Source organism: Ricinus communis, chromosome 8, assembly GCF_019578655.1.
Source record: "Ricinus communis isolate WT05 ecotype wild-type chromosome 8, ASM1957865v1, whole genome shotgun sequence".
Lineage (NCBI taxonomy): Eukaryota > Viridiplantae > Streptophyta > Magnoliopsida > Malpighiales > Euphorbiaceae > Ricinus > Ricinus communis.
The window spans coordinates 9,363,604-9,384,810 of NC_063263.1; the positions used below are offsets into that span (position 1 = coordinate 9,363,604).

A 21,207-nucleotide genomic window follows, 5' to 3' on the forward strand; every position below is an offset into this window, starting at 1 on the left:
TTATTTAAAATAAAATTAGTTTATAGTCTATAATTAAAAAAATTAGACTTATAATAGTATGATACTACAGCAGTACTCTAGTAATATCTTATATTAGGAGTTTCTGTTTTAAATGTGTTTATGAATTTTATTATGGGTTTATTGAGTCTCGATGGACATTTAAAATTATCTTTTTACCTATTTAAAGATAAAACGTGAGGTTTTGCTAGAGTACCATTATTATACTTTACCATTATAAATATATTTTCTTAATTTTAGAACACTTAATTAGTATTATTTTGAATAATTAATTAATTATATATATCTTTCTGTTAATTAGATTGTCAATAAATTGATATATAATTTTTAATTACTTATACAAGTTAAAATTATATAATTGAATCTTATAGTTGTAAAATGTCACTGATTAAATATTAAAAATTAATTAATTAAATAAAAATAATATATTTGATTGATCAATAACTAAGTACTATATATAATTTATTAATTTAATATTTAATTATTTTTATAAATTATAAAAATTAAAATAAAATTAGTTGTATGGGTCTATATGGTAAAATAAATCTATGGTATATTAGAATGATTCTAAAATGTGTTTAATTATTTTTTCTATTTACTTGTAAAAATAATAAATACTTAGACGGAAAAAAAAATGAGATTCAAATTCAAGTTTTACAAGTGAAAATACGGATCTGACTATTTAATTTTATTTATTGTCTGTCATGATTAAATTCAAATGATATAAGATAAAACTATCAATTGTGAACTATAAAATAATCTAATTGGAAACAATTTTGGAGATCTGTCCACTCTATTAAAGAGTGTGTGAATATTAGAATGTCATTATTTACAGTGATTTTTTATATTTTTATGTATTTATTTTAAAGAAAATTATATCATCTGATTCAAATGTACATAATATATGTTAATATACAATTTTTATATAAAATTACATATTAAAATATTTTTATATATTTCTCAAAACTAAATTTTTTATGTAGATTAATTTAAATTTTATGATTATTTATTTAATAAACATATTAAAATATTATTAGAAGTTATTCTAAATTACAAAATCCTAGAATTCACCTAAAAAAGACTGTAAAAACTTTATGCATAGAAACTTGGCGTTAAGATACCGTGACCTTATATATAAAACGGAAAGGTGGCACTCATAACTCAGATAAGTTACACAGAAGCCCAAATCTTGAACTTTCAAGATCTCTCAAACATGGAAGTTAGAAGCTGGTGCAATTCTGGGAACAGCAACGTCATAGATGCCTGCTATGTCAAGAGTCAAAGATACGATCGGATTGATGTGTCGTTTAATATGTTGGTGGGTCATGAGTCCAAGACTGCGAATACTGCTGCTACTCCAAGATGGAGATTGTTGTGGAGGAAAATAATGAAGGAGAAGAAGAAGCTGTTTGATTGTTCTTCGAGCAGTGACCGGATGCATTTTTCTTATGATCCTTACACATACGCTCAGAATTTTGATCAAGGTTCTTCAATGTGGTCTGATCCTGACAGCATGTCTCGGTCTTTCTCTGCTAGGTTTGCTGTTCCTGCAAGAATCTTTGACAAGAGTGAATTGGTGGTGTAGCTCGGTTAATTTTCTTGAAATAAAGACGTTGAACAGTGGATTAAAATTGGTGTAATTAGTTTAAGGTTTCTTGATCTGCTTCTTCCAATTCTATTTCCTAGCTATGTAGTTGATTTTGAAGACTTAATTTTGTTTATTTTTTTTCTTTTTGGTATATTACAAGTATGTTTATATTCATGATCACGTCTTTCTAGCACCTACTCTCCATCTTCTTCTTCTTTTTCTTGTTCAAACTTAGATCAAAAGTAACTGAAGATGCTTTTGGATCATCTTGGACCCTTTTAGTTTTGTCTTTTTTCCCAGATAATACGAAGCTGCAGAAAAAGAAGAGCCAATCAAATTCATTTTATTCTTTTTTTATTATTATTCATTCTTCAGATTTAGATAACATCATAACGGCATGATTAACAACATTTGATATGATTAAAGGCAACACTTAAGCACTGAGTGTGAGACAACTGATTATTAATTAATAATTAACTAACATCTTTTTGCAACTTCAAGAAATGCTTTAGGTATTAAATAAGTCTAGCTAGGTCGTTGAATTTGGATTGCTCCTGGTCCTGAACGGGTTAGTTTCTCCTTCAAATTTCCTGAAAGGACAGTAATTTATGGCATTAGATATATGCATTATATGGACATTGCAGCTTTTCTAGTGCTACTTGTTGATTAATTTAGTGGGTCACTACACCAGCTGACTTATCTAGAAAGATATGCAGAAATGCATGTGCCCCATTCGCAGTGGAATCTCTCAACCAACATATAAAAGTACAATCTTAGAAGTTGATTATAGGCTCAATAAATGTAATGTTCAGGTTCTGACAGTTAAATTCAATTTTATTTGTCCAGCAATCTAACAGGAAAATTACAAACTATACAGTTTTTATCAGAAAGTCTCAACTTCGTAAAATTTGAATTTGTTGATGGAAATGCAGCAGAGGAAGCCGCTGTATATAATCATTGCATTTTGAATATAAGATTTTGATGGTACTTTCTAAATTTTAAATTGTAACATAAAATTGTCTGAATTTTAATTGAGTCTTTATAAAAATATCCTTGAAATCCTTTTCAGGTTTTCTTGATTTTGGATTTAAGAATGCAAGAGTTTTGTAAGATTTTAATTCAAATTGAGAGGGTTTTCTAATTTAAATTGAAAAAAAAAATTGATAGAATTTATCTCAAAACTTGAAGACCAGAAAGTGAAAAGTACCCAAAGTCTATGTGCCACTTTCTCTGAAATAAGAAGTGGACCAGTTCTTAGAAAAAGAAAAAGAAGTGGACAAACAATTGGTTGTCATAATAAATTATAGTAAATCAAAGTTAGGACTAAAGAGTAAATTTGACAGAACTGAATTATTTTCTCCATTTTCTTATTTCTCATCCTTTTCTTCTTTTTTTTTTTTTTTTTTTTTTTTGGGTGGGGGAAGAAGCAAGACTTCTCTATATAGGATTCTTTAGGACAGTGAATTCATGGTATGGGGCAAGTCAGTGCATGTGCAGAATTCCTGCAGGCAAGGGCCCAGCTGTCTTATTAAAACTGTATGCTGATTTCAGTTCAAACAAGTAGGTCATTTCTTAAGGTTCACACTCAGCTCCCTTTCATATAAGGTCCACAGGCAAATTATAACATGGCAAAGGATGCCCTACTTACCCTGTTATCACATCAAACACTATGGTACAGGACCTTAACTCCATTGCTGATTTCTTTGCTTCATTCTATTGCTCTTTTCCATTAAGAGGACACTTAATTTTGTTTAAGGGTAAAAGAAATTATAAATTAAGAAAGAAACACTCTTTATAAACTTAGTTTACAATATTAGATCGTCTTCAAAATTAAAAAATCGAGAACATAATCTCAATCAGAACTTAAAAAATAAATAAATAAATAAGTTTTAAGATACTCTCACCCAAGAACATTGTTCGGGGACCATTAAAAACATGAACTAGAGCAAGCCACATGGAGATTACCACCAAAAGAGACAAAGTTGGCAAGAATCAAAATAATCCCAAGATAAAGAACTTGAAAAGAAAAGTCCATTAAAACTAAAGTAGAGAATCTCGGATACTAAGGGATGGTTTTGCCAATTCTTCTTTAGCCCTTTCCCAAGCCAACGTGATCCCAGAATAATAAAAAAGAAAGGGTACAAGCCTATGAAACTTTAGTCAAATATGCTGATACAATTGGAAGCATGCATGTCCCCGGCAAAAAAGAATTACCTAAAGGTGCTGCTTACATGTGATCTACCTCATCAGGAGCCCACAGACCGAAAGTGGGGGATCTTTGATTCTGGATACTTTAATACAGCCAACTAACTAAATGATGTGGACTGTTTCTGCAACTTCAACTATTTGTACTCAAAACCCATTCTTGATGACCTCAACTGCTGGGTTTATGGCATCTCCACTGGTTTGTTTTTAAAACGAAAGGACATCATTTCACCTACTTGGTGTTGGCAACGAACTTATTGTCCGAGACAAAGTTTGGTAAAAACAAACAACAAGCGTAAATAAAGGAAACCTGACAAGAATTAATCATCTCTTCAGAATCAGAAGAGTTACATATCAACAGTAGACTTAGGAGACCCCCCTAATATTTAACCCTTCGGAGCAAAACACCAAACCTTGACCCTTCGTAACATAGTGTTAAACATCAGTTTTCTATGTATAAGTAGCAGCGCAGTTGTTGATAAGTGCTAGAAATCGGAATTCAAATTTAAATAAAACGGTACCCCCTTCCCTTTTAATTATTTTTCTGTTTTCGACAAAAGAATAAACAGGAACATAAGTTGTACTAGCCATGAGAACCAAGCCAAAACTAGTACACTTCCCCGGAAGTATCAGGCAACAGACATAAGATGTATACTAAGTATTAAAAGAAAGGAAATAGCATTCTCTTCAATCATTTTTGGCACCACTTGGCACTGCAACTTACTGCTATGTGAAGGACTGCGCAACTAAACCACGGATGACCATTAATCCATTTTACATAAAATGGTCAAAAAATAAAAGGTGATCCCTTAATTCACTGAATGAATTTGAAGCAACCTCACCAGACACCAACAAGCTGATCCTTACCAGCTGGATAGCTTTATCATTATATGAAAGGTATCTACCCCACCCGTGTAAGCCATTGGTCAATCCCACCTACAGTATGGCCAGGACAGCCTTATGTATCAAGTGATATTAACTAACTATGGGAACTTCTTATTAAGTAAAAACAGATGAGAAAAACAAAACGGTAGTAATATGAGTAAATTTCCCAAGCCTTTTTGTTAGTTGTAAAATTCTTGAATTCGTAGCAAACAGAAACGTTACGAATTCAAGAAAAAAAAAAAGTTAAGTTTGGTGTAGGTTAGATCAACATTGGTTCTTTTATCTTTTGGGGAAAGTTACTACAGAATGGTATAAGTCCTAGTAAATAGTGTATAACTGTAAAAAGAAAAAATGAAGCCTTACTGCTCATCGAAAATCTTGGTCTGGACAAGAATTCCAGGTCCCAGTATATTCACTACCTGCCAGCAACCCAACAATTCAACTCTGACAATTAGCATTTGTAGTATTATTTAAATGTCTTTAATGGATAAATTTCCAAATCTTATCATGTACCATCAAGTTTTAGGTAAGAATATACTTCTTTTGAGCAGCAATATGTATGTATAAGCACTTTTATGAGTGTTAATTTATCCATTCATAAATGAAAAACCAAAGAGCATAATCTCATAATAATTGGCACCACAGAACAAAATTTCAAAAGATCATTACATTGTCGAGGACTAAATTCAAGACTTGAATATGCGACCTTTGCGCCACAACAGAGCAAACCTTAAGATTGAAAGCTACTACAGCATGAGCAACAAAAAATTATTTTGCAGCTGCACAGCTATATAATATGTGCAGCAAAATTGTTAATTAATCTTGAAGATAAAGATTTACAGTAAAGAGAGGCCAGAGATAACCACAACCAGATAAACACTGCAGTCAATAAAGATGCCTCGGATGGCTTGATACAGGACCAGACCTCTCTCCAATAGCTTGACTGCACCATCCCAGTTATCTCCATCTTCCTTGTTGGGTTCCATTCTTTCTGCCTCAGCCTCCTCAGAGCCATTATTTCCGCTCTCGTGAAACATGTGACCAAGCACAATTGCTACATCAGTAAGCAGGATTATGTATAATGGCCTTGAGGCAATGACGCTTTCTGAACGAACAATGTTAGCTGAGAAAAGTGGGTAACCAATGTGTGATATAACCACTAGAAAAGCTACTATAAGAGAACACATCGCGCGCCTTCTCTCGGAAGAAATGATGCAGGCATTGATCCGCTTGGAAGAGAAGAATCTGTAATGATGATTTGATTCATTCGGAACTAATGGTGAATTTGTAGCCACTATAACAGATTCCTGTATTTCTGTCTTGGTATCAAAAACTTGAGGTCTTATTTTCTCAGGACTTGTTGCATTATTTCGAAATCGAGATTCAGGTTTCTTTGGGCTATCGAAGTTTTTGGATTCTGGAATTCCATTAATAGTCCTAAGTTTCGTCAGCTTGGCAACAGAAGCACCATCTAGACCCTCGGCTGCAAACACCAATAAATCAAAACATGATCACTGAGATTGTAGTGTTAATTTCAATTTATTTTCTAATGGCATAACATTGTTTTACGTACATTAACAGTCATGTATTAGTAGCAATAGAATAGCAAAACGCTAATTTATTTCTATCAATCAATAATTGGAAATAATAGAAAGAAGGTGAAGGGGTTAAATTTGAAAGAAGATCAAGAAAATCATATCCCATTATTTCTTTTTCTTGTTTCTTTCAACCATATCATATTGCATTATTAATAATAACTAATTAACAAAATAAACTCAATAATTTGTACACAAAATCTTTAAAAAATCTGAATTATCATTAATCCAACCAAGATCAGTAATAATAAAAATAAAAAATATCCAAAATGATAGTGCAATCATGTTAGGAAACAGGCTGGAGTGAATTGGAAATACCATTAATTTGAGAATGATCATAAGGAGAGTACATAATTGATGGGGAGGATTCGGTGTGTGCATGATGCCTCTGTTGATAAGTGGGGGTTGAGGATGGTGATTCATTCAGATTTTGGATTTGGCCTGTGATTAGTGCCAACCTATCACTCCCTCTTTCCACAATTCTTCTCCTTCTCTCTTGCCTGGCATTGCTTGCCATTTCTCCTTCTCTGTTTTCCAATCTCTCTTTCCCTCTCACAAATGTTCTTTCAGTTAGTTATTTCTGTTACAGAACCTTTATGGTTCTTCTGCACTATTTATGTTTTCATATTCTTTTTAACTAAAAAAAATCATATTAGAAAGAATATTCCAATTATATTGCAATTATCTCATATTAGATGAGTGACACGTATACTAAATATTTTAATATTGTATTAAATTAATATTCTAACTTCTAACACTACTCCATGTGATTTTACGCACAAAGGGTACCATGTGTTTTTTGAATTTTTTATAGCTACTTTATTATCTAATTTTCATCCAATAATAGGATGTCACACAACTATAATATCCTTAAAAAGTGCTACAAGAATTACTATTTCTCTAAAGAAATTTTAAATTAAAATTGGTAGGAGCCATCTACATTGAGCACTCATGGTGTTCTTTAGTATATGTAGCTAACTAATTAATTAATGTTGTTGATTCCGTATATAAGCACTTGATTAATAGACAAAATATTTATGGCATTGAACCCAGAAATAGACAAAATTCTTAAAACATTCCATCTGGCATTCCAAGAGCCTATCCAAAATAGAAAACCATGCAGATTTCCTCAAGACGAGGGGAAAGTTGCACTAATTTTGGTGGGATGCACCAGGCCCTTGCAATAATGCCGCATGGCCGACGCTCCAGCACACCAGTAGCAAGCTACTGCCCTCCATTTGAGCCAAAATTCCGTGATTACTGCATAAATTTAATATTGCCGAGGGATTTATATTTGCAAATTTACTTCCATTAATTCTTTCAGGCATACTAGTATAGAGCTAACAACCTTTAATGTAATTCCCACGTCTATATTATATATCAATGCAACAACATAAACAAGAACTTGGCGCGAAATTCACTTTGATTTTCACTAGAAACTAGCATTACTCTTTATCGCCAAAAAAGCTAAGGTCTTCACATTATGATCGGAAAAGCCCCTAATCCCTATCACATATTGTCAGATTGCATATAAAGAATGAAACTAGTGTTGACAGGGGCCGCGCGAACGCAGGCCTCCACTGCCACAAATTACGACGTAGGCTCTCCCAACTTGGGGAGACCTTAGGCTAGCACCCCTCCCAAGTGCAATGGAGGCCACTAACCTAGGCCATAGGCCTTCTTGATCACCCATTGACCCCGTCCAGGTAAGTATGTTTATCATTGCTATCACCTCCTTATTTGTATACATGTTTGCATATCATTTTCTCACCCTCTTTCAATGTGGAACTAAAGTGATGTTCCTCTAAACAGAAACTCTTTTAATGTGGTGACCATTGACAAAACTCTGGTTGCATATATACAAAGAAGTGAAACTTAGTGCTATAATTTGAGTTACCATCCCGATATCATTGGAGGACCATATTGTTAGGACTTTGTAGAGGGTTTTTTCTTGTTCAATAGATTTCTTCTTTTTATGTAAAAAACTGAATTATCATATTACCTATTTGTAATCTCAATATCGTCTAATGTATATTACTTTTACAAAAAAGCTACATCACTATATTCAAATATGCATGTTCAAATTTCGAGTAAAATTAAGCAAAAAGAAAACAGTATTTTCAAAGGAAAACCTAGCTGATTAAAATTCCTCTTACTGCTTGAAATATATATTTCTATTGGCAGAAAAATCCATCAACAATTTAGAAGAATTTCATTCCCGTACTAAATAAATAGGACTACACGCTTTATATATGCAAAGCAATTTAATTGACTAAATTAGAGAAATCTAAAGGCTCCAACATGTTCACAAAAACAATGTAAATGAGTTAAAAATTAGTTGTTAAAGGCCTTTTTTTCTTTTTAGAATAGCATCCTGATTTGAAATCATCATTGAGAAACTTCCAATTAAGACCTGGAAATTAAAAGATTTTTGAAAATTTGTCCTAGAACTTGTAGATCCATTGAAAATTAATAAGGTACAAGATTTCTGCACATCCATCAAACCGCTCAAAGAGCAGCCGCAAACTAGCAATGCAAGAATTTCAAAACCCCATCAAATTATAAAAGATTAAACTTCGATTGGTAGAGGGTCATCTCTATTGAGAGTTACCCTTCCAAAAATAAGCGTATGCCACTATAAGCAGCACGCACACGGTATTCTTTAGTAAAAGGCGAAAGAATAGTTCGCTTTGTGCTTACTGCATGGCTCCATGAATTTCTTATCCTCATTGCCTCCAATAATTATATGCAGGTTCAAATACTGGGTTCTAGCTTTAAACCCATGTGGGTTGCGGCATATATAAATAGTATAAATTGTATTGTACTAGATTTTACTTCTTTTTCTTCAAAATTTCTATTAACCCTATAAATTATTGCGTCTTGCCATGCCTAACACATATTAATTCATATTGGATTCGGCTTGACAACTTCTTTGTTGTGCTCAAATTTTATTAGTTTTAAGTAGGTTTGATTTTCTCTTTGTTGAGTTCATTTTATGATAAATTACGACTATTACATATTAAATACTTTCCAATTTTTGGTTTCTCCATGTGCTAAAAGATCAACATAGTCACTAGGAAACAAACTGGATAGTGGCATTTGATAATCATATGCAACAGAAGAGCTCGAGCAACTACGACTTAGATAGGTCTTTAGCCCAAAACTTGTTCCCACAAACCATTTATTGTATCATAAATTCTTGATGAGAAAATAAAAGAAGTAAAAGCACATGTTATTCATTTCTATAACATCCTTGCATATGGCAAAAAAGACTAGAAAGCACATGTTATTCATTTCTATAACCACATTGATTTATTATTTCATCAAGACATGAGACTGTATTCTCCATCATTTTATGTTCAAACACAGAAGGCTACACGCGTATTCATGGAAAGACGTTCAGCTCCTAAACTATGTCTTGTTTCATTTTAGATGGTAACTCCACTAAAGTCAATCAGCCATACTCACAAAACGCATTTTGCAGAACCATTAAAAGAAATAACATACATTATACAGAGCTGAAGGAATTCACCTTTCTTTGTGAGGTTTATCGTATTTCATGCAAGAAACCTTTTTATTTCAAAGATCCCAAGGTACGACACATCAAAACTTTAACAGGAATTGAGAGGGGCCGCGCGAACGCAGGCCTCCACTGCCACAAATTACGACGTAAGCTCTCCCAGCTTGGGGAGACCTTAGGCTAGCACCCCTCCCAAGTGCAATGGAGGCCACTAACCTAGGCCATAGGCTTTCTTGATCACCCATTGACCCCGTCCAGGTAAGTATGTTTATCATTGCTATCACCTCCTTATTTGTATACATGTTTGCATATCCTTTTCTCACCCCCTTTCAATGTGGAACTAAAGTGATGTTCCTCTAAACAGAAACTCTTTTAATGTGGTGACCATTAACAAAACACTGGTTGTGTATATACAACGAAGTGAGACTTAGTGCTATAATTTGAGTTACCATCCGGATATCATTGGAGGACCATATTGTTAGGACTTTGTAGAGGGTTTTTTCTTGTTCAATAGATTTCTTCTTTTTATGTGAAAAACTGAATTATCATATTACCTATTTGTAATCTCATTATCGTCTAATGTATATTACTTTTACAAAAAAGCTACATCACTATATTCAAATATGCATGTTCAAATTTCGAGTAAAATTAAGCAAAAAGAAAACAGTATTTTCAAAGGAAAACCTAGCTGATTAAAATTCCTCTTACTGCTTGAAATATATATTTCTATTGGCAGAAAAATCCATCAACAATTTAGAAGAATTTCATTCCCGTACTAAATAAATAGGACTACACGCTTTATATATGCAAAGCAATTTAATTGACTAAATTAGAGAAATCTAAAGGCTCCAACATGTTCACAAAAACAATGTAAATGAGTTAAAAATTAGTTGTTAAAGGCCTTTTTTTCTTTTTAGAATAGCATCCTGATTTGAAATCATCATTGAGAAACTTCCAATTAAGACCTGGAAATTAAAAGATTTTTGAAAATTTGTCCTAGAACTTGTAGATCCATTGTTTTATCTTAATTTTTTTCTCTTAAACATGTGTTTGATGTCATAATATACAAGAGGAAGAAAGAGAGAGGAGACCTATTAGCAAGCTAACAAAATGAATCTCTTAAAGGGTCAGTTTGGCATGCTATTGCATATTTGCTACTAAGCTAACAAAATAAAATCAAGCTCTACAATACCAATTTGGCAACTACCATCTTCTAAATATATGCTAAAGCATTAAATTTTTATTTTGTAGAAGTAATAACAAATTTGGTAAAAATATTACAAAAGGTGCTTCTAGAATGAAATAATAGATGAAAAGACATATAGTTAGTTATTTGGTCCGTTTCCTACTATGTTATTTTATCTGTCTTGCCCATAAAACAACAATACATATGCACAAGTCTCCGAAGATTAAACAGAAGAAAATGAAAATTTGCTACTCGTCTCATAAATCTGAAAATAAGGTGAATTGAATTGTAAAATAAGTAAAGAAAAAGAATGCATAAAATAAGGTGAATTGAATTGTAAAGTAAGTAAGGAGAAAGAATGCATTTGAAACCAAATTCGAGAGGATCGATAATCTGAGAGGCTTTGAACAAAATCTGAACTAGAATTGACAAGGGCTTTGAACAAATTATGACGTAGGCTCTCCCAACTTGGGGAGACCTTAGGCCAGCACCCCTCCCAACTGCAATGGAAGTCACTGATCTAAGCCATAGGCCTTCTTGATCACCCATCGACCCCGTCCAGGTAAGTATGTTGCTTAATTTCATTTGCTTATCATTTGTAGGTGTACTTGCATCTCCTTTTCTCGCCCTCTTTTCGATGTGGGACTTAAGGAAGTTTTCCATATAAACTTTAATGTAAACTTGGGTACATTATGTTGTCAACTACCATTCTCCTAAGTGAGTCTCTTGACTCATTTTGTTACCTTTTGAAGACCATATTCCAACCAGGGCCTTGCATCATTTTATGTTTGGTCGCCAAGCATATTATATACTTTTCTCTTTTATATCCATCTAAGTTTTTGAGATTTCTCATGTAGTTTGTTATAATTTTGTGAAAAACGTTAATATATATTTCCTCTTATTCGAGCAAATATAAGATTATGCAAAAGGCATTTTTAAAGAAAGTAAAGAGAAGTGCAAGATTGGTAAACAATTGAAAAAGGATATAAAAATCTAGCTATTTTTTTGTCGACTATGTTTTTATTCATCTCTTGTGTTTCCAAAGCAAACTTGCTGAATTTTGTAGTGCTTCATGTTGTTCGTTGTGGTTTTAATTTTTAAGCAAGGATTGTCTAGTTTGTTAATTGTTTGCGTCCTTTTAGAGGAACATTATTTCAGAAAATTGCAAGAATGCAGGCATAATGAAAGGATACAAAAGGAAAAAAAATTCAAGTTATTTCAATTTGATTAGAAAAATGGAAAATTTGTAACGAAATGGAAAAAAAAAATTATGCAAGTCCTCTAATCAGCAAATTTCTTCTTGCTTTATTATGAATTGAGTGATAAATCATTTGATTTTAGAAATGGTAACAGTGTGGGTTAGATTTTCAGTTCTCCTTCCTGCTCCACAAAGAATCGAAGTGGGATGGAAACTCCCATTTATTTTTTATATTTTATTAATGTTAAAAATTATAATTTATGTATTCTAATTATATATTATATACTTATGTTAATTATATATTGCTAATTAAGATTTCAAAGTAATAAAATTGACTAATTAATAATACATAAAAATTCTATATTCTTTGAGAACCAAAAAAGATGAAAGGACTAGAGAGTTGGCACTTAAAGTTGTCATGACCAACGCTTACAATCAGGTTGGCCATCTCATGAAATTTGCTAAAATATTGATTAATTGTGTAATAAAATGTGTCAATTTATTCTCATTTCCTGTCAAATTAATGAGGATAGTCAAGGTTTTCTATGACCTTCTAGGGGTTTCCGTCTTTTTCATTTTCTTTATGTTCTATATAGAAGGTCCGGCTTATTTGGTTAATAAAGCTCAATTGATGGAAGTCTCAAGGGTGTCCAAGTTGCAAGAAGGAGCCTTGTTATAAATCAATAAATCATTTGTTGTTTATAGATAATTCCTTGTTCTTTTGGTTTGGCTTCTGAATGTTCCTGTATAAATTGTCAAAACCATTATTTCAGGGCTTCCTGCTATTGTCCATAGCTTAGGATCTAGCTTTTTTTGATGGGGTTAACAGTAGTAGAGAAAGAAGATATCAGTCGTTTTAGAAGAATCTGAGAAAGAGTAAACTTTATGGTGGGATAGGATTTAAAGACTTGCACGACTTTAATCTTGTTGTTCTGGCAAAGTAGCTTCGGAGGATTATCTCTATCCTAAATTCTTTTTTAGCTAGGACACTAAAAAGCAAGTACTTCCCTTATCTATTATATTCTTAATGCTTCATTAAGCCTAATGCTTTATAGGCCTCGAGATGTATAATGTATGCTTAACCTATCAGCCAACAAGGCTGTAGATGGTAGATTAGCAATAGTATGCGGTAGTTTTATGAGGATGCATGGGTACCTCCTGTATTTACTTTCAAAGCCATTTTTCGTTCTGATTGGAGGGGTTTTTGCTATCTAGTTTCATATTTCATTAAATGTTGGGATGTTTCTAAGGTGCTCTCTGCTTTTAATAAAGACCAAACTGAATTTTTGTTGTGCATATTCCTCTCTCTTAAACCACTAGTGAAGTTTTGGTTACTCTTTTTAGCTTTCAGTTTTAAAAGGCAAAATCGTGCTAATGATGGTTCTTCGTCTATCCTTGGTCACTACGAAAAAAATGCACTTGAACTTGCACTGCAGCCTTTTAATTTCTCAACTTCGAAGAATACTTTGTAATTTACTTGACTAACTTGAAAATTTAGTTGTAATTCTACACTTACTTTTAAGATTAACTTCAGTTAATGTTAATTGTTAGCAAATTGTTAACCAGTTGGATATTGACGAGATGAATTATCATTGAAAAAAAAAAAGAAACAGCAGACACAGGAAGCTATACGCAGAGAACGTCTTTTAATGATGGAAATGCTGTAATTTGCCTTCTCTTCTTGGTTTACAGCAGGGACATGAACAAAGCGATGTTTCATCCCGCATCGAGAAAGCCAAAGAGAGAATTGCAAGAAGCCATTATAAAAGGAGAGAGAAGATAGTGAAATAAGCATACCTTTCTCGGCCTTTTGGCTAAGATCAAGTGTAGTATCTGTTCTTATCAGTTTAATATCTGATACGTGGATCAATGATTCACACGATATTAAATTAATTTTTTGAGGGGGAGGGCTCACAACGGTAGCTTGCTACTGGAGTCCTCGAGTGTCGCCCATGCGTTGCACTATAGCACGGGCTTGGCGCACCCCACTAAATTTGATCTAACTGTTTCGATTCTAAGTCTTTCTTTAGTTCCCCTATACGATGAATTTCTTTCAGAAGGTTCGACAGGTTTCTACCAGCTGCAAAAACATGTTTTACAAAGAAAAATTAAAGATATTTCTCAGTCTACGATCTTTTTCATAATGAATTTGTTGGATTTTTATTACTCAACAGCCTTGTTATAAGATTTGTTTGGACAAATAATCCAAATGCTAATTCATTTCTCCCACGATGCCTTTTAGAACTAGTTTTTATTTTCTTTTACCTCTAGTAGCGCCATGATAGCCTAAGTAGTTGGCCTCCATTACACTTGGGAGATGTATCAACCTAAGGTCTTCTTATGGGTCATAATTTGTGGTAGACGGTGGTGGTCTTTGTTCTTCTTATAGGTTATAATTTGTGGTAGACGGTGGTCTTTGTTCGAGCGGTCCCTGTTATGTTTATGTTTATGTGCAAATCTTTACGACATTCATATTGGTTATTAAAACATTGAGATTTCTCTTAATTATGGATATAACGATGAAACCATATCTTAGAAGCTTGTAATTTTGTTCGTTTTTGTTATGAAGCTCGGAGTACATACGTGCAAGTCCACAAAATTGGAAAATCAGAGGTATCGACTAGCTATTTTGCTTTTCGAATTGCTGCTATATAAGCAGCCTTTGTTGGTGAAGCACATTAGTAAGAAGTAAACGTTATTCCGTGCTTTTCTGTTACTGCTTTTCCTCGTTATAACGTTCAACTCTTGTTCTTTGTATGTATTGAGTTTCTGAAAACTCCAACGTTAGTGGAGAAGTATAGTTTTTTCATAATCCTAAATAGTTTTTGCATATGAATCGGTCCATTCAATTAAGTGACAGCTAACATTTTGAATTAAAAATTGTGGAGCTTTACACCAAAAGGAGCCCTTCCAGAAATTCTCGAATGCCTCGGTTAGAACCTCACTAGCTGCGTCATTGCCCCAAGCGCAAAGTTGCCTTTTTGAAAATCAATCTTTTTAAAGCATCAAGCTCCATCTGATTCATTAAAAGCTTTTAGTAGCAAATTGTAAACAATAACTTCCTATGAAAAAAAAACATTAGGATTCAGATAAAAGAATTGATCCTAATAATCACAGTTGATCATTATGTTTGAGAGGCGAATGCAGGCCCTCAATACCACAGATTATTATACGTAACCTCTGCTTTGGCCATGGACCTTCTTCTTGATGGTCCTATTGAGGTAAGTTTAGAGGTTGCTATTTGCTTCCTACTTACACGTCTTGATTGTAGCATGAAAGCATCCAAAATATGTTATGTATATGTATACAAACAACCCTTAAACTTGGTCCATTTGTTGTATATGTACGATGCATTGTTTCTGAGGGAGAAGAAGTGCAGATGTTTTCGATCCTTGTCTCTGTTTGCATTCCTATTGCATTTACATGCGTCATTGATTTATTATTTCATTAAGACATGAGGTTATTCATAGAAGACGTTCAGCTCCTAAACTGTCCTGTTTCATTTTGCAAAACCATTAAAAGAAATAACATTACAGTATACAGAGCTAAAGGAATTCACCTTTTATTGTGAGCTTTTTCGTGCTTCATGTAAGTCTCTTTTATTTCAAAGGTCGAAAAGAAGTACACATCGAAACTTTAACAGGAATTAAGAGGGGCCGCGCGAACGCAGGCCCCCACTGCCACAAATTACGACGTAGGCTCTCCCAACTTGGGGAGACCTTAGGCTAGCACCCCTCCCAAGTGCAATGGAGGCCACTAACCTAGGCCATAGGCCTACTTGATCACCCATTGACCCCGTCCAGGTAAGTATATTTTTCCGTCTCACGCGCTTCTCATTTGTACATGTGCCTCCATTTCCTTTTGCTATCCTCTTTCTATGCGGGACTTAAATTAGTTGACACTAACAAAATTGGGTGCGTTGTCTTAAGTTAGTCTTTTTGAACCATTGAACTATAGTTTGTGGAAAACATTTTATAAACATAAAAATAAAAATTAAGCAAAATGAATTACATGTAAATTTGATTAATCCATACGAATAGAATAAAAGAGTAAACACTGTGAATAGTCTTTTCAAATTAATTTCATCAAAATTGGAAGACTGATTGCTCCCTACCTCGCGGGCAAACAGTTTTTGGAAACCACGTCGCATAATGAGGGTATTTTTGACAAAATTGTTTATGTGTTCACACTATAGCTCCTCTCCTCCATGACTCCTTTGCCCCTCTGCAAATGGATACTGAGGGAGCAAAACGCTTTGCACGTAGGATTGGAAATATCTTTTGAAGGGCAGTGTGATAATGACTACACTTTATGTGGGTCAATTTCATATCCTTTGAAGGGCATTTTTACCATTACACCCTCCGTTGAATCTTATAGATTCACCCAGTCAAGCCAAACAGAAATGCAACGTTGTCATTTTTAATAACTTTTATTTATTTTATAAAATAAATCTGTTCAGAGCATAATGATCAATAAGTGTTGGGTTAAAATTTATTCTTTTAATTAAACTTAGTTTAGTTTAAAATGATAATGAAATAAGATTTAAAAGACTACTTCGGAATTTGTGCTTTTACATTTAAAATTAAAAGCATCTTTTTGTAGTAAATGAGTGTCTTATTTTTTTTAAGCACTTTTCTTTTAAAAATGCATCACGTAAGTCATAGATGTATTAAAATTTTATTTTAAATCTAATTACAAATTTAAAAATATATTTTCTAATAATTTAAAATATCACAAAGAATTTAATATATACACATGTAAATGAAGCTCTTACTAATTAATTCTAGTTATATATAAAATTGGTTATTTACTTTTATTAATTTTTATAGAATATAGATAATTACTGTAATATTTTAAAATAAAATAATAATAATAATAATTAACAATAATAAATAAATAACTAATTAAAGAAAAGGAGGCAACTTTTTTCACCCCCCCCCCCCCCCTCTTCACCTGCCTCTCCTCCCTCACCTCTCTTCTTTTTTCACCGCCTGCCACCACCTTCAACCGCCGGCAACCTCTTCTTTTTCTTCCCTTCCCTCGCGTCGTCGCCTCCTCCTTCCTCTTCCTTGCTGCCGACGTCAAGCGTGGAAAAGGGAGCTGCTGCCACTGAAACAGCCTCCTACCACCATTCTTTCGCTTGCTCAACACCGGAAATAAGCTCCCCACCATCAAAAACCCCCGAACTGAGCTTCCCAACTGCTTTATCCCCATCGGCAGTTATGTGCAACCTCGTCAGAGCCGAAACTTTCTGGCCTCAATCCGGTGGCTTCCGGCGAGTTTCCGGCAAAAGCAATTATATTTTCGGAATCCCCGCAACTCAAGTTTTGCGTAGGCGCTTCTGGATTCGAAATTCGACATTGTTGGTGGTACCAGCTTTCGGACCCTGGTGTTTTCCAAACGCGCAGAATTTTAGATTTTCGGCTCGGTATAATTTTGTTTGGACCTTAAAAATTAATTTATAATTTTAAAAAATATTATTCCTATTAATTATCAATTATAAATAATTTAATTTAATTATATTTAATTAATTATGAATTAGATATAAATATTACAAATTAATTAGTATGATTAATTATTGTTATGTTTAATGATAGATATGGTTGTGTTTGATTAGTTTAAATACCAGAAAATCTTTATGGGTTGGTTGTGAAATAAATATTAATAAAGGACCAACTGTAATTAATTGTGATCTATGGTCTGTTGCGGAGTCGGAAAAAAATAATACAGTCTTGGTGGCCGACTCCTGTTAATTAATTGCGGAGTAGATGTCCATATTTTAGGAAAGGTTCTGCCGAATTTTCATAGAATTTTCGAGTATGAATTTCTTAGGCAGTCTACTGTAGGAGTCTAAGCCTAGAAAAATTTAAGAATATCTTATTAATTGAGTTATTTTCGTGAATAGATAGTCCGTCCGTCCAGCAAGCTTCACCCGAGGCGTAGGAACAGACTGCAGCGCGCGGCAGAACTGTGAGTTAAAGTCATATAGTCAACTGCACTTGTGTCATGTTTAAATTAAATGCAATACTAAAGGGTTTGTAAGTATGACTATTATTAGCTTATTATCATTAATTTTATTTGATTAATAATTATCACGAATACTAGAAGCATCATTATTATAAATTTTATTTTATTTTCGTTATTCTCGATATCCTTATTGTTATTTATTATTATTATTTTTGGCTATTATCTTTATTTTTCATTTTATTATTGTTATTATTACATATAATTTTTATGTTTATTATAATTATAATTTCGGGATGAGGCAGCAGTAGAACATCACACCTGATGGGTTGCATCAGAACCGCGTGTGAACCGGCATTAATCAGAGACAGGTAGTAAAAGATTATTTTTTGGATTTGCCCTGGTCGAGTACAACTTTCTGGACTGTGAAAATTTGACTCCCGGAGAAAGGTCCTTGGTCGAGCGTTTTTTTCTCGGCGCCGGCTTATTTAGGAATCAAGTGACCAGGCTAGATTTAAGGACCCTGGTTGAGCTTCGCTCTCTGAATGCCAGTCCTATTGGAATAAAAGAGCCGAAATGCTGCTGGTATTGGAATTAGGGTTCTATTGAGATACCCGTCCTATAAACGTTTAAATTGTATTATTTTTCTTCTGAATCATAGCATGACACATATTTTAATATAATATGATACGTTATTCTGATTAAATAAATATTTTATTGATAAAACTGTATTTGTTATAGGATTATATGATTTTAATTCACTCTCGAGGCTAACAGTCTTAATTTTTAAATTTTTTTCATGTGACAGCTAGGTTCTCCGTCGCTTTATTTTGACAGCTCGACTTCCTTCTCCTTCGGGCTTATTATAAATAATTTCTACTTTTGCATTTTGAACTATTTAAAATTCTAGACTCTCTGCAGTAGTGTACTTGGCATATTATGTTTGAATTTGGTCTGTAACAAGTTATGAAATGTTTGCTAGTATCGAGTTCGAGTATTAATCTAATTATGTGTAGATTTGTGAATGAAGTATTTGGTTGTTTTAATAGTATGTATATGTATGTATATTTATATTGTCGATTAATTAGGCTTACTACGGGTTTTGATGGCCTTAAGCCTATCCATTCCCTAGTGCCTGTCACGAGCCCACAGATCGAGTCGTGACAATTACAAATTCACTTGATTATTTAAATATAGTGTACTAATTTGATTATTTAATAAATTAGGGTAGCAATCCACAAGGATGAGATAACTCAAATTATTTAGTTAATTATAAAAAAGAATATTATGATTTGTATTTAATTTGTTGTTTATAATAATGTGCATGAACTTCAATCTCTTTTATATTTTTTAGATACTTCTAATATTATGTAATTAGTATTTTAAGTAATTAAATAAGATTATATTTCCCTTAATAAAAAAGTGTTATCTATTTATCCGATATATTTATTTGCAAATATGTTTTATTATTTGAGTTCAAGTGCTTTTTAAAAAAAATTGGCCTCTACCTTTTTAAACGGTTTATTTATTTGTGTTCCAATGTTGTTCTCCTACCCTTCGGGAGTTAATATAAATTTATCAGATATACTAAATTAATTACCCACTCTATATGTATGAGTCTATTATTTTTAATAAATAATTAAATTATTTTTCTCTATACCAAAAAAGATGTTATACTTCGTAAAGATTTTCATGTAATATTTATTTTTTTCGGACAAATTATGCGTAATGTATTTTTATAATGATTGTTTCAAAATTAATATAAAAAAATACATTTTAAAAATATTATAGTGTTTATAAACTTAATTTTTTTGTTATATATTTTTATTCTTTAATTATGCTTAAAATAGGCTTAACATAATCAATAGGAAATCAACAGGATAGTGGCATTTGACAGTCTTATACAAGAGAGAAGGACTCAGCTAAGTAATTGACTTAGATAGGTATTTAGCCCAAAACTAAGGCCTATAAAGCATTTATTTTTATCATAAATTCTTGATGAAAAAGCAACATATATTCTTCATTTTTAGAGCATCCCTGCATATGGCAGAAAGACATTATAGAATCCATGAAGTTACCTAGATCACATTTTTTTTTGCCATTATTATACTCAGGTATTCCTTTCATTAATCATTCATGTATCAAAAATCATTTACGTCCAAATATAGAAGAGAATCATGGGAAACCCTCAATTACTAGACTAATATAAATCCCATGTCATTTGAGTGTCAATCAAGACTGGGATCAATGTCAAGGTTTCTTAGAGCAGTCCTTCTAAAAATTAGATCTAGTTCGGTTAATACTAGTACCAGACGCTAATAATAAATTGACAATCCAACAACTAATACCAATATAGTATTAACCATCACAGATCAACCATGAATTCAAATGTTTGTCTGAAATAGCATGATGAGTACACTTTGGAGTGATAAGGTTGTTAGGATTGATAAGGCTGCAAGTGATCCTCTTATCATATCTAAGGGATATATTTTGGTGGTTTAGTTAATTTAAGATCATCTCAATCATGGTCAAAGTGGTTATCTCCAGCTCATTATTTAGTTACAGCTGATTTTATGCAACAGATTGTATTTTTGAATTGATCTTCTTATCTAGTTAGTTGTGATAGTTTTACTCTATATATTTTAGACTTCTTCCTGTAACAAATGCTTGCTCATGTTAATACAAAGAATAATTTCCAGTTTATCAAATTTCTTTTTATAGGACGTCTTGAATCATTCTATTGCTTAATTTTTTGTTCAATGGATCTTTTTTTGAATCAAATGGAGGCCTGAGTGAAATTACAAAAGACATGAGGGAAAGCCACCCCAAACTGTCCTGCATCAAAATTAGTCTCAGATCATCTGGTGGAGTAACGAGAACATGCAGCTTTGCAATCTAACTTAAAGCCATATCCAACAAGAAAAATCAGCACTTCGGTTAGCCTCTGTATAAATATGACTAGCAGATCTCGAATGCTAGGAATCAAAGTCGAGTGGCGAGCAGGACCAACCATTTGATATTTAATCATCTCCAGAAGACACTTATTAT

General features: G+C 32.9%; 2 protein-coding genes, 5 non-coding genes and 1 pseudogene across 7 annotated transcripts; 2 read left to right on the plus strand and 6 right to left on the minus strand.

The window, feature by feature from the left end:
* The first annotated feature begins 1,162 nt into the window (after positions 1-1,162).
* Positions 1,163-1,892, plus strand: LOC8274533. Its single transcript, XM_002516035.4, has one exon. It carries the CDS (start codon positions 1,232-1,234, stop codon positions 1,601-1,603), a length of 372 nt encoding a protein of 123 aa, XP_002516081.1. The 5' UTR covers positions 1,163-1,231; the 3' UTR covers positions 1,604-1,892.
* A 3,402-nt stretch (positions 1,893-5,294) lies between these two features.
* Positions 5,295-7,057, minus strand: LOC8274534. The gene is made up of 2 exons (XM_002516036.3): positions 6,610-7,057; positions 5,295-6,179 (listed from the first exon to the last, which is right to left on the minus strand). The coding sequence occupies exons 1-2, from the start codon at positions 6,806-6,808 to the stop codon at positions 5,533-5,535; spliced, it is 846 nt and encodes a 281-aa protein (XP_002516082.1). The 5' UTR covers positions 6,809-7,057; the 3' UTR covers positions 5,295-5,532.
* Positions 7,058-7,843: 786 nt separating this feature from the next.
* LOC112534355 lies at positions 7,844-8,005 on the minus strand. Its single transcript, XR_003078652.2, has one exon. It is a non-coding gene; the product is annotated as a U1 spliceosomal RNA (small nuclear RNA).
* An 879-nt stretch (positions 8,006-8,884) lies between these two features.
* Positions 8,885-9,000, minus strand: LOC112534358. The gene has a single exon (XR_003078655.1). It is a non-coding gene; the product is annotated as a U5 spliceosomal RNA (small nuclear RNA).
* A 915-nt stretch (positions 9,001-9,915) lies between these two features.
* On the minus strand, positions 9,916-10,077 carry LOC112536318. The gene has a single exon (XR_007217181.1). It is a non-coding gene; the product is annotated as a U1 spliceosomal RNA (small nuclear RNA).
* A 1,354-nt stretch (positions 10,078-11,431) lies between these two features.
* Positions 11,432-11,567, minus strand: LOC112536317 (annotated as a pseudogene).
* Positions 11,568-13,988: 2,421 nt separating this feature from the next.
* On the plus strand, positions 13,989-14,184 carry LOC112536306. The gene has a single exon (XR_003080350.1). It is a non-coding gene; the product is annotated as a U2 spliceosomal RNA (small nuclear RNA).
* A 1,660-nt stretch (positions 14,185-15,844) lies between these two features.
* On the minus strand, positions 15,845-16,006 carry LOC112536315. Its single transcript, XR_003080359.2, has one exon. It is a non-coding gene; the product is annotated as a U1 spliceosomal RNA (small nuclear RNA).
* Between the last annotated feature and the right edge of the window lie 5,201 nt (positions 16,007-21,207).

Coding starts and splice junctions, on each gene's coding strand:
- LOC8274533 (XM_002516035.4), top strand. CDS start 1,232: ATGGAAGTTAGAAGCTGGTGCAATTCTGGGAACAGCAACGTCATAGAT.
- LOC8274534 (XM_002516036.3), bottom strand. CDS start 6,808: ATGGCAAGCAATGCCAGGCAAGAGAGAAGGAGAAGAATTGTGGAAAGA. Junction 6,180..6,609: donor TGATCATTCTCAAATTAATG/GTATTTCCAATT, acceptor TGGTGTTTGCAG/CCGAGGGTCTAGATGGTGCT.